This window comes from Oncorhynchus keta, chromosome 25, assembly GCF_023373465.1.
Source record: "Oncorhynchus keta strain PuntledgeMale-10-30-2019 chromosome 25, Oket_V2, whole genome shotgun sequence".
NCBI classification, from domain to species: domain Eukaryota; kingdom Metazoa; phylum Chordata; class Actinopteri; order Salmoniformes; family Salmonidae; genus Oncorhynchus; species Oncorhynchus keta.
Window position 1 is genome coordinate 23534907 of NC_068445.1, and position 12576 is coordinate 23547482.

At 40.4% G+C, this 12576-nt stretch overlaps 1 protein-coding gene across 3 annotated transcripts in view; it reads right to left on the bottom strand.

The window, feature by feature from the left end:
• Window positions 1–2669: 2669 nt before the first annotated feature.
• Window positions 2670–12576, bottom strand: part of LOC118357870 (single-stranded DNA-binding protein 2) — a 141898-nt gene continuing 131991 nt past the window's right edge. For all 3 annotated transcript variants that reach the window (XM_052478974.1, XM_052478976.1, XM_052478975.1), the window contains 11 exons: window positions 12193–12256; window positions 12043–12113; window positions 11738–11805; window positions 9077–9125; window positions 8889–8924; window positions 8676–8730; window positions 7969–8039; window positions 7782–7860; window positions 7602–7630; window positions 7270–7368; window positions 2670–5592 (listed from right to left, as the gene is read on the bottom strand). In XM_052478974.1, coding sequence (XP_052334934.1) covers window positions 5563–5592; window positions 7270–7368; window positions 7602–7630; window positions 7782–7860; window positions 7969–8039; window positions 8676–8730; window positions 8889–8924; window positions 9077–9125; window positions 11738–11805; window positions 12043–12113; window positions 12193–12256 — 651 coding nt within the window. In that variant the 3' untranslated portion in view covers window positions 2670–5562. The remainder of the gene's footprint in view (window positions 5593–7269; window positions 7369–7601; window positions 7631–7781; window positions 7861–7968; window positions 8040–8675; window positions 8731–8888; window positions 8925–9076; window positions 9126–11737; window positions 11806–12042; window positions 12114–12192; window positions 12257–12576) is intronic.

A 12576-nucleotide genomic window follows, 5' to 3' on the forward strand; every position in this document is an offset into this window, starting at 1 on the left:
GTTCATCTCTAGGAGACAGAACGCGTCTCCTTCCTGAGCGGTATGACGGCTGCATGGTCCCATGGTGTTTATACTTGCGTACTAGTGTTTGTACAGATGAACGTGGTACCTTCAGGCATTTGGAAATTGCTCCCAAGGATGAACCGGACTTGTGGAGGTCTACAATCATTTTTCTGAGGTCTTGGCTGATTTCTTTTGATTTTCCCATGATGTCAAACAAAAAGGCACTGAGTTTGAAGGTAGGCCTTGAAATACATCCACAGGTACACCTCCAATTGACTCAAAATATGTTGATTAGGTAAAATCCTAGAGCAAATCTGGGTCAGTCTGCTTTTCCAACAGACACTGGGAGACAAATTCACCTTTCAGCAGGACAATAACCTGAAACACAAGGCCAAATATACAATGGAGTTGTTTTCCAAGATGATGTTGAATGTTCCTGAGTGGCCTAGTTACAGTTTTGACTTAAATTGTCTTGAAAATCTATGGCAAGACTTGAAAATGTCTGTCTAGCAATGTTCAACAAACAACTTGACAAAGCTTGAAGAATTTTAAAAATAATAATGTGAAAGTATTGTACAATCTAGGTGTGCATAGCTCTTAGACTTACCAAAGGTGATTCTAACATGTATTGACTCAGGGGTGTGAATACCTATGTCATTTCATTTTCAATAAATTTGCAAACATTTCTAAAACATGTTTTCACTTCGTTATTATGGGGTATTGTGTGTAGATATTTAATCTATTTTTAATTCAGGTTGTCACACAACAAAATGTGGAATAAGTCCAGGGCTATGAATACTTTCTGAAGGCACTGTACATGTTGGATACACGTCTCCAACTAAACCAAAAATAAAAGTTCAAGAATAGGATTAAGCCAGTGGCTCAGATGAAACTATCCAAGCATTAGATATCCTTTAAATTGTCATATTTGTCTGCGTTGTCAACCAAACACAATTCAATAATACTTTTGTAATACAGGAAATAGTCTAAAGTTAAGGCTATTTTACAAACTAATGTAACAGTATTTATTCAACCTTAAAATAAGTAACACATCCATGACCACATTTTACAGGTCTGTGCAGGTCTTCACAATTTCTATAATAATCTGCACAGAATCATGAACAGCATTCATCACTTGCACTATGTACTTTTAATGTAATCTCAACTGCAATCCATGTCATTTGGTTGTTCGATTAGATGAAGCAATGGGAAACACATTAAGTTGTTGTATAAATACAAAATATCTCACATATACTGAACAAAAATATAAACGCAACATGCAACAATTTCAAAGATTTTACTGAGTTATAGTTCATATAAGGAAATTAGTCAATTGAAATGCATTCATTAGGCTCTAATCTATGAATTTCACATGACTGGAAATACAGATATGTGTAAGGACAAACGCTGGGAGACGAGATGCAAGTACAGGGCGTGAACATTTAATAAACAACGGACATGAAACAGAACACGGACAGCGTCTGGACAGCGAAAACAAAACGACAATGCTGACTTTGGGATCTAGAGGGGGAAATCAACAAAGTGAAGGAGTCCATGTGATTCCAATGAAGAGCTGATGTGCATAATGATAGTGACAGGTGTGCGTAATGATGAGCCCCCTGGCGCCCTCGAGCGCCAGAGAGATATGCATCTGGTCACAGAAACTGTACCTTAAAAAAGTTAAGGGCGTGGATCAGAAAACCAGTCAGTATCTTGTGTGACCACCATTTGCAGAACGACATCTCCATCGCATAGAGTTGATCAGGCTGTTGATTGTGGCCTGTGGAATGTTGTTCCACTCTTCTTCAATGGCTGTGCAAAGTTGGATATTGGCGGGAACTGGAACACGCTGTCATACATGTCAATCCAGAGCATCCCAAACATGCTCAAACAGTGACGTTTGGTGAGCATGCAAGTCATGGAAGAATTGGGACATTTTCAGCTTCCAGGAATTGTGTACAGATCCTTGCGACATGGGGCCGTGCATTATCATGCAGAAACATGAGGTGATGGCCTTCTGTAGCTCAGTTGGTAGAGCATGGCGCTTGTAACGCCAGGGTAGTGGGTTCGATCCCCGGGACCACCCATACGTAGAATGTGTGCACACATGACTGTAAGTCGCTTTGGATAAAAGCGTCTGCTAAATGGCATATATTATGGCGGCGGATAAATGGCATGACAATGGGCCTCAGGATCTCGTCACGGTATCTCTGTGCATTCAAATTGCCATCGATAAAATGCAATTGTGTTCATTGTCCATAGCTTATGCCTTATGCCATACCATAACCCCACCACCATGGGGCACTCTGTTTACAGTGCAAATCTCTCAAAGCCATACACATGGTCTGCGGTTGTGAGGCTCGTTGGACATACTACTAAATTATTTAAAACAACGTTGGAGGAGGCTTGTGGTAGAGATATTAACATTCAATTCTCTGGCAACAGCTCTGGTGAACACTCCTGCAGTCAGCACTTGAAACATCTGTGGCAATGTTGTGTGACAAAACTGCACATTTTAGTGGCCTATTGTCCCCAGCACAAGGTGCACCTGTGTAATGATCATGTTTAATCAGCTTCTTGATATGCCACACCTGTCAGGTGGACGGATTATCTTGGCAAAGGAGAAATGCTAACTGACAGGGATGTAAACAAATTTGTGGACAAAATTTGAAAGAAATAAGCATTTTGATATTTTATTTCAGCTCATGAAAAATGGGACCAAAACTTTACATGTTGCATTTATATTTTTGTTCAGTGTAGTATTCCCATTTTAACTTTGTTGTGCTTTTAAATGCTTGAAAGTGCAGTAATAACACATTTAGATGACAACTAAACCACACATCTGACATTGTTTTTCCATTGTTATTTGGTTGTGTTTTAGATGATTAAAAGATCAAAGTGATAGCACATTGGGAATTCAACAAACTTCTCTCTTTTTAAGTGGGTGATTAAATGTTGAAATCTCACTGATCAATGTCAACCAAATATTACCCAAATTTCCACATTGAAATTATGTGGTGTGCCCAGTGGGCATAGCCTACACAAACACATACAGTACACATACAGACAAGGAATCAACATGTTGAATGAGAGAAGATCAGCTTTATACCAGCATATTCAAAACCCATGTAGTACTTCTATTTCTATGTATTTACAAAACATAACACAAGATTTTTTTAAAGAAAAAGGAAATGAACACGTTACAAATGGAAACAAACATTAACAAAATGTGGAATAAAAAATGTAGAACATTCAAATTTACAAATGCATCTTTCAGTATTTACATTTGTGACTTTGAACTAACATGAAAACAGAAGGCTCTGTACTGGTGTCCTCTAGTTCACCATCCCCCTCTCCCTTTCTGTCCATTTGTAAGATAATATACATAAAACATAGAGGAGATAGATTTGTGAGCTTTACAGGTATACGTATGGGAGGGAGTAGTAAAATCCACCTCTAAATAATATTGTAATAATCTAACATGGACTAAGGATTAGGTTTAAAACAATACGAGATACACCTACTGTATTTCACCTCCACACAAACTCTCCAAAATATATTAAGATCACAGTTTGTCCGGATGACAATAATAAATTAAGAGAATGATTTAACTCCGTGTTTTTAAAGGCCCAGTGCAGTCAAACTAGATTCTTCTTTTTTAACCATTTAAATAGTTAAATATTGAAGTAAGGTACTTAATTGTTACACAGAAATTATTTGATATTGAGATAAAAACAACTGCATTGGACCTTTAAGAATACCTTCACACAAACCCTCTACAACCATTGTCAACCATCGCTGCAGTTTTTGTCTTCCTTTTTTCATCAATCAAAATATTTTTTGATATTTGTAAAGCGCTTTTCATTATACAGAATAATCTGAAAATGCATAAAATAAAAAAAAACAAATTGACACAAGACAGGGCAACTGACACAATTAACCCAGATAACGCTACAAGGGACAAGGACACCAAGGAGCACAGCTATCAACAGAAAGCCTTACTACAGAGAAAGGTCTTCAGGCCCGTTTTAAAGGAGCCCAGAGTCTGTGGTGCCTTCAGGTGGTCATGGAGAGCATTCCAGAGGCTCGGGGCGGTCAAGCTGAAAGCCTGATCCACATGGAGCGGAGCTTGGTCCTGGGGGCGTGGAGGAGCAGGCTATCGCTTGACCTGCGGATGGAGTTATGGAGGGAGAGCAGTTATTTAAGATAAGCAGGAGGGATTTGAATTCAAACCGGAATGAGATGGGGAGCCAGTGCAGAGATGCCAGGATGGGGGTGATGGGATGGCGTTTCCGCACTCTCATCAGGATCGTGGCAGCGTTGTTCTGGGTATATTGGAGCTTCAGGTGACTCCTGCCAGGGATCCCGATGAAGTGTGTTGCAGTAGTCCAGCATTGAGGAGATAAAGGCATGGATGAGTTTCTCTGCGTTAGTCTGAGTGAGGGTGAGAGTTTGGCAATGTTCTTGAGGTGATAGAATGACGCTTGGCTTTACAAAGTTGTTTGATCTGGCTGTCAAAGGTCTGGGAGGAATCAAGCTTTACACCCAGATTGTAAATTAAGGGGGAGAGAGGGATGTTCTGTCCTGCTATGGTCAGGTGTGTTTTTGGTGAGTGCTGGACCTGGTGGGGGCTGCCAACAAGTAGAGCCCCGGTTTTGCTGCTGTTCACTTGAAGGAAGTGTTGCTTTATCCATGCCCTTATCTCCTCAAAGCAGGTATTTAAAAAAATATACAGTTTTGCATTAATTGAACAATCATAACAGGTTGCATCATTTTTAAAAGGCAGAAAACCAACCACTGGAATTCTCTCTGTTCTCTCCATGTCAGATGTGTAATCCTAATCTGTTTTGTAGGTGTTTATGTTCCTGGTCAAGACATAGATACAAGAATGATATCTGCATTTATGTCTCATATCTAATTCACCATTGTCTCTCTCTCTTTGCAGTCAACATAGCACATCAAATCCAAGTGTATGGAGCTGAAAATAAAATAAGAGCTCTTGGTGAATGTTCACTGTGGGACCAAGATCTCAAATCACTGAAGCTGTTGCCCAGTTCCAGTCCCACATAGGCTTTATCCCAGGTTGTTGTGTATCCAATGAGAATGAAGTTGACATCTCAATATAATTCATCCAAATCAAGACATAACAACTGCAGGTGGGGAGACAGGCCAGAACGCTATCCTCTCGAATTTCATTACACTTGAGGGTTTTCAGTTTCTTTTCCACAAGATGGTGGCGCATGGTACATATTTCTGTGTTAACAGACTTAACACAACTGAGAGTGTGCAGTGACATACATTTATAAATATTCAGAGATGTTTTATTTCAGTTTCTTTATACAGTCTCTGATGGTAGGTGTTGATGAACAAAGCAGGTCACAAATGTAAAATGGGGAGGAAACAGAAAAGAAGAAGAGGCCAAGGGGAGAATGAGGTTTGGGTCCACTGTCCTGGTAGATATATCACAGAGAGGAAGAGCCGGGGAGCTTAGATGACATCACATCCTGTCTCTGTGCGTTCCACCAATCCACACCACTAACTGACCAGCTGGCGAAGCCTTCACACACTCATGGTCATGTTTGGAGAATACTGCAGAGAGAAACAGAGGAAATATTATCAATACATAATAATAATTATGGAAATATAATCAATGCATAATAATTTAGTGGGTTCTTGTATTTGTCACACATGTGAAATGTAATATGCATTTTTGACTTGGAAATAAAAAAAAATTGCATATCCCAACTCCCTGAGTGCCCCTGAACAAGGCAGTTAACCCACTGTTCCTAGGTTGTCATTGTAAATAAGAATTTGTTCTTAACTGACTTGCCTAGTTAAATAAAGGTTCAATAAAATTTGCTCAAGGGCACATTGACACATTTCTCACCTTATTGGCGCTGGGATTTGAACAAACAACCTTTCGGTTAATGGTCCAACGTTCTAACCGCTAGGCTAACTGCCGCCAAACGCACATCGATACCCCTATGAAGCCAAACGCACATAATGTATCGACTTCACTTCCACGGTTTGTAAAATTCAGACAACTGCTTGATGATTGCCCCTTGGACCAGGTGTGAATGCTCTCGGGGACTAACCTGCCAAACCATTTTAAATCAAATGTTGATGGCCCATTAGCAGGTAGTTAAATATGCTCAGTTGAGAGTCAGTGTGAGGGTTGTGTCTGCATGAGTAGTATGTATATTCTTTTACATATTAGTGTAGGTTAACAGCAAGGATAAACCGATATCACAAGATGCCTTGCTCATATCGATATCAAAGGATAACGATATCATACCGAATGATCGATATTGGTGCCCGCCACCAGTGTGAACAAGTAGAGCACACACACACTGAAATGGCCCTACACATACCCGCGGTGGTTGGTGAAACATTGTGTTGGTATGTATTGGAGAATTTCAGTGTTTAGGCCGTTATTATTATCTATTATCAACACCATACACTAACAATATATAATTAGTAGTGATGTGTTCTGACTTTGAAAATAGGAAATATCCTTATTCATGTCACTGAGGGAGAGAGAGAAATGTAGAACGTTTACATCCTGTCAGGATATGTTATATATGCCATTTAGCAGACGCTTTTATCCAAAGCGACTTACAGTCATGTGTGCATACATTCTACGTATGGGTGGTCCCGGGAATCGAACCCACTAACCTGGCGTTACAAGCGCCATGCTCTACCAACTGAGCTACAGAAGGACCATCAGGGATCCTATGAGGAGGAGTGAAGAGATGAAGTGAGGAAGAACACATATCACTAAAGTTCTGCCTTGCAATAAAGATGTCATGCTTAGAGGGAAGGAGGATACTTTCTAGGGAGTTTTTCCTAGCCACCGTGCTTCTACACCTGCATTGCTTTGCTTGCTGTTTTGGGTTTTAGGCTGGGTTTCTGTACAGCACTTTGAGATACCAGCTGATGTAAGACGGGCTTTATAAATACATTTGATTTGATTCACTGCTCGTCTGTCCGACCCTTTGGGTGAATAAACTTGGTTGGAGCTTTTATTGTTGTCCGTCAGTTTTTACCCTGTTATTTAGAACCTAACAGTAGGCTTTAGTGAAAGTTGGTAAAACATTTGAATCTTTAGGCCTACTGCTAGAAAATGTACCAATAGTCCTAATGTGTCTATAGTACTTTGAATAACCTCACAGTTAATCAGTCAGAGTTATACTGTACAAAACAGTCTTCTACGTACAGATATTCTACCAATAACATGTGTAAGTGAGGTTGTGGGTACGAACTCACGCTCTCGTTCTGAAAGGGGTTGAGGAAGTTGCCACCCATCTCTCCATCTTCTCTGGGGGTCCCCGGCTGGTTACTCAGACTCAGGTTACCAGGTGAGTTCTAATCAAGACCAACCATAAAACACAGAAATATCATCTATCAAATAGCTATACATACCATACTATACTATATAGGGCAGATGATCCATTAACGGTAGTACCAATATTTCAACCACATACAAATACAGGCTAATCACTACAATGTGTTGTGAAACACTTAATTCTGTCTGAGAATTGATTGACAGATATGAGTGATGCTGGTGACTGATGGTTTGGGTTGGAGTCTTCTCTTACCTTGGGGAGGCTGTCCATGTCTCCAGACCCTGGGTGTTTGATAGAGAGAAGGTGACATTTTTTTGAAGGACATTACTACTATACAGTCCAGCAAACATAAACTTGCTCTTCACAAGACTAGTGTAGTGAGTTAAGAACAGGCTCAAAGCGTACGTGCGTGTGTATGTTTGTAAGTGTTACCTAGCGACCCGTTCATGTGATGTGGCTCCATTCCTGCCATCCCTCCCATTGGACCGTCTGCACCTGGACCCATTGGGAACTGAGGAACAAACACAAGCACACAGTTATACACAGTTCAATACACACACAGAAACACGCAGGCATGCATGCCACACACACACAGATAATAATGAATGAGTTGTCTTACATTTGGTCTGTTTCCACCAGGAGGGACTGTGTTGATCAGGGTGTACATGTTGTCACCAGAGTTAGTTGAGTCTGACAGGAAACAATGGGAAACAGACCCATTGGTGCAATAATAACCGCTCAAATAACATAAGAACCAATACATACAGTTTACTACACAAACACACATTAGTCAACTTCAGGTTAAGTAATCACTAGCAAAGCTACCTTATTGAGGTGAAATGTACTTACTTTGACTGTGATATGTGGTTGTCCCACCTTAAGATTAATGCACTAACTTTAAGTCAATTTGGATAAGAGCATCTGCTAAATGACTCAAATGTAGAAACTTTAACATACTACTTGCCAAATTGGCAACTGACTTCAGGTAAAGCATTACATCACACCTTAGGCCCGATATAAATAGCTAAATAGTTTCAGACCAAATGGCTTAAGTCCGTTTGTAACATTGTGAATGTATCCCTGTCCTTGTAACCCCACACACACATCCATTGTGCCTCACTCAGGTCTAGGCCAAGGGACGCCAGGTACCATAAGCCTACGCATGGCAAAGATTCAATTACAAGAAGATCCAACGATGCCTTAGGTTAGTAAATATGACTCTGTCTAAATCGTAGATATCAACAGGACATCAATTTTATTCCCCTTCCACTGTCCTCCCGGGTCAGCAACTCACAAGACTCAAACACCCACACCCACACACACTACCTGCTGGGCTGGGCATTATTGGAGTACCAGGTGGCCCCCCTCCTCCTGGTGGACCCTAAAATGACAGTTGATTATGGGGAGAAGAATGCCTCAGATACATCAAAGCTACAACACACCAACAATACAATGCTCTTAATAGCTGTTAACACAATACTCCCTATACTGCCCTGTAACTAACAGGCAAATACAGAGAACCAACTTCTAGTCACATACCACATAACTCCCTGGAGACGCAGAGGAGTATGGGATCTATAGACAGAGAGGGGGTGGCGAGGAGAGAGAGAAGAAAATGGTTCTTTATTTAAACCCTCTCTGTGATAAATGTATGACCATTTATTGTAATTGTGGTTTATTTAAGTATCTGTCATGGTGGTTGTGTTACAGTGTTTTTCTGTACTCACCGAGTTGGCATTTGGAGGATTTGGCCAAGGTCTACCCCCACCAGGGCCCCTAGAACACACACACACACACACACACACACACACACACACACACACACACACACACACACACACACACACACACACACACACACACACACACACACACACACACACACTTTAGTTTTTTAACACGTCATAAGCCATGGCAAAAATGTTTAGAATGACAGAAAAATAGCTGTAAAACTGCAACATTTTCTCTCAGCCTCATGGCAAAATGTGTAGAATAACAGGATATCAGCAATAAAACTGCTTATTTCTCTCTCCGCCCCATGGCAATACAGTGCCTTCAGAAAGTATTCACACACTTCGACTTTTTCCACATTTTATTGAGTTACAGCCTGAATTTAAAATGGTTTAAATTGAGATTTTGTGTCACTGACACAATACCCATAATGTCAAAGTGGAATTCTGTTTTTTGAAAAATGAAAAGCTGAAAAGTCTTGAGCCAGTAAGTAGTCAACCCCTTCGTTATGGCAAGTATATAAGTATATAATAATAAGATGCATGGACTCACGCTGTGTGCAATAATAGTGTTTAAAATAATTTTTTAATGACTACCTCATATCTGTACCCCACACACACAATTATCTGTAAGGTCCCTTCGTCGAGCAGTGGATTTCACACACAGATTCAACCACAAAGACCAGGGAGGTTTTCCATGCCTCGCAAAGAAGGGTAAAGTGTAGAAAAGTGTAAAAAAAAGCAGCAGGCATTTGAATATCCCTTTGAGCATGGTGAAGTTAATAATTACACTTTGGATGATGTATCAATACACCCAGTCACTACAAAGATACAGGCGTCCTTCCTAACTCAGTTGCCGGAGAGGAAGGAAACCGCTCAGGGATTTCACCACGAGGTAAATGGTGACTTTAAAACAGGTACAGTGTTTATTAATGGCCGTGATCGGAGAAAACTGAGGATGGATCAACAACATTATAGTTACTCCACAATAGTAACCTAAATGACAGAGTGAAAAGAAGTAAGCCTGTACAGAATACAAATATTCAAAAACATGCATCCTGTTTGGAATAACGCACTAAAGTCAAACTCGCCAAACAATTGCAGAAGAAATTAACTTTATGTCCTGAATACAAAAAAGCCTTATGTTTGGGGCAAATCCAACACATAACTGAGTACCACTTCATATTTTCAAACATGGTGGTGGATGCATCATGTTATGGGTATGCTCGTCATCGGCAAAGACTCGGGAGCTAAACTAAATAGAGCTAAGCACAGGAAAAATCCTAAATGAAAACCTGGTTCAGTATGCTTTCTAACAGACACTGGGAGGCAAATGAACCTTTCAGCAGGACAATAACCTAAAACACAAGGCCAAATAAAGTGAATGTACAAAACATTAAGAACACCTGCTCTTTCCATGACATAGACTGACCAGGTGAATCCAGATGAAAGCTATGATCCCTTATTGATGTCACTTGTTAAATCCACTTTAATCAGTGTAGATGAAGGGGAGGAGACAGGTTAAAGAAGGATTTTAAAGCGTTGAGGCAATTGAGACATGGATTGTGCATGCGTGCCATTCAGAGGGTAAATGGGCAAGACAAAAGATTGAAGGGCCTTTGAATGGAAAGGAAAGGGAAAAGGGGATACCTAGTCAGTTGTACAACTGAATGCATTCAACTGAAATGTGTCTCCACATTTAACCCAACCCCTCTGAATGGGGTATGGTAAAAAGTGCCAGGCGCACCGATTTGTTTTAAGAACTGTAACGCTACTGGGTTTTTCATGCTCAACAGTTTCCTGTGTGTATCAATAATGGTCCACCACCCAAAGGACATTCAGTCAACTTGACTCAACTGTGGGAAGCATTTGAGTGATCATGGGCTCCACATTAGGAAGGTGTTCTTAATGTTTTGTACACTCAGTGTATACACGAGTTGCTTACCAAGATGACATTGAATGTTCATGAGTGGCCTTAGTTACAGTTTTGACTTAAATCTGCTTGAAAAGCTAAGGCAAGACTTGAAAATGGCTGTGTAGCAATAATCAACAACAAACTTGACAGAGCTTGAAGAATTTTAAAATAATAATTTAAAAATATTGTACAATCCAGGTGTGCCAAGCTCTTAGAGACTTACCCAGAAAGACTCACAGCTGTAATCATTGCCGAAGGTGATTCTAACATGAATTGACTCAGGGGTGTAAATACTTAGGTAAATTAGATATGTCTGTATTTAATTTTCAATACATTTGCAAACATTTCTAAAAACATGTTTTCACTTTGTCATTATGGGGTATTGTGTATAGATGGGTGAGAGATATTTTGAATTCAGGCTGTAACACAACAAAATGTGGAATAAGTCAAGGGGTATGAACACTTTCTGAAGGCTCTGTATGTGTAGTATTGCAGGAACATTGTCTCTCAGCCTCAGGTGTTGAATAGCATGAGATTAGCTATAATACTCGCAAAACTGCAGTACGCCACTGCTATGTGTGTGTGTGTGTGTGTGTGTGTGTGTGTGTGTGTGTGTGTGTGTGTGTGTGTGTGTGTGTGTGTGTGTGTGTGTGTGTGTGTGTGTGTGTGTGTACTGTATGTTTGCACTGTATTTGAACCCAGGTCTGGTGCATGCATGTGTGTGTTGATGACAGAGTGCTCACATGTTCATGCCAGGCATCCCAGGGCCAACCAGTGCATTGAGAGGTGGTCTCATCCCTCCACCGTAGTTCTGGAAGAGAGAATCCCAAGGCCAAATGACCATAATGTAATGTACACATACATCAAACAGGTTTCCACAGGTGGAGAGTAGAAATACTACCATAGTATACTACCACACATGTACATACTGTATATAAACACATATATACAAATATATTCACCCACCTACAAACAAGCTCAAATATGACAGAAGGAGTTTAAAGTTATGCATACTGTACCTGGAGATTTCATTCAATCAATCACATACCTGTGGCCCAAGAGAGACCATCCCTCTGGGGGGAGTCATTCGCTGCATGGGCCCCCCCATATTTGGATGCCCTGAAAAAATAGAGAGCCATCAGCCTTCAGCCTGTGTGTGTATGTAAGAGTCTGTGGTGTGTATGTGTGAGAGACCCACCTTGTTGTCTCGTGGGGTCCATTCCGCTGGGCAGCATAGGCTGGTTACCAGGGACCCCCATTGCCTGTGCCAAAATCATCATCATCATCATGATCACAGAATATCACTAACATATACTAAATATGAGGAGCTATACACACAATCATGCCAAAACACAGTCAAGACAAGATAATGTGTTCAAGTAAGGTATAAAGAAAAACACCCTCTTTGACTGTAAGACAAGACAAGATAATGTGGTCAAGTAAGGTATAAAGAAAAACACCCTCTTTGACTGTAAGACAAGACAAGATAATGTGGTCAAGTAAGGTATAAAGAAAAACACCCTCTTTGACTGTAAGACAAGACAAGATAATGTGGTCAAGTAAGGTATAAAGAAAAACACCC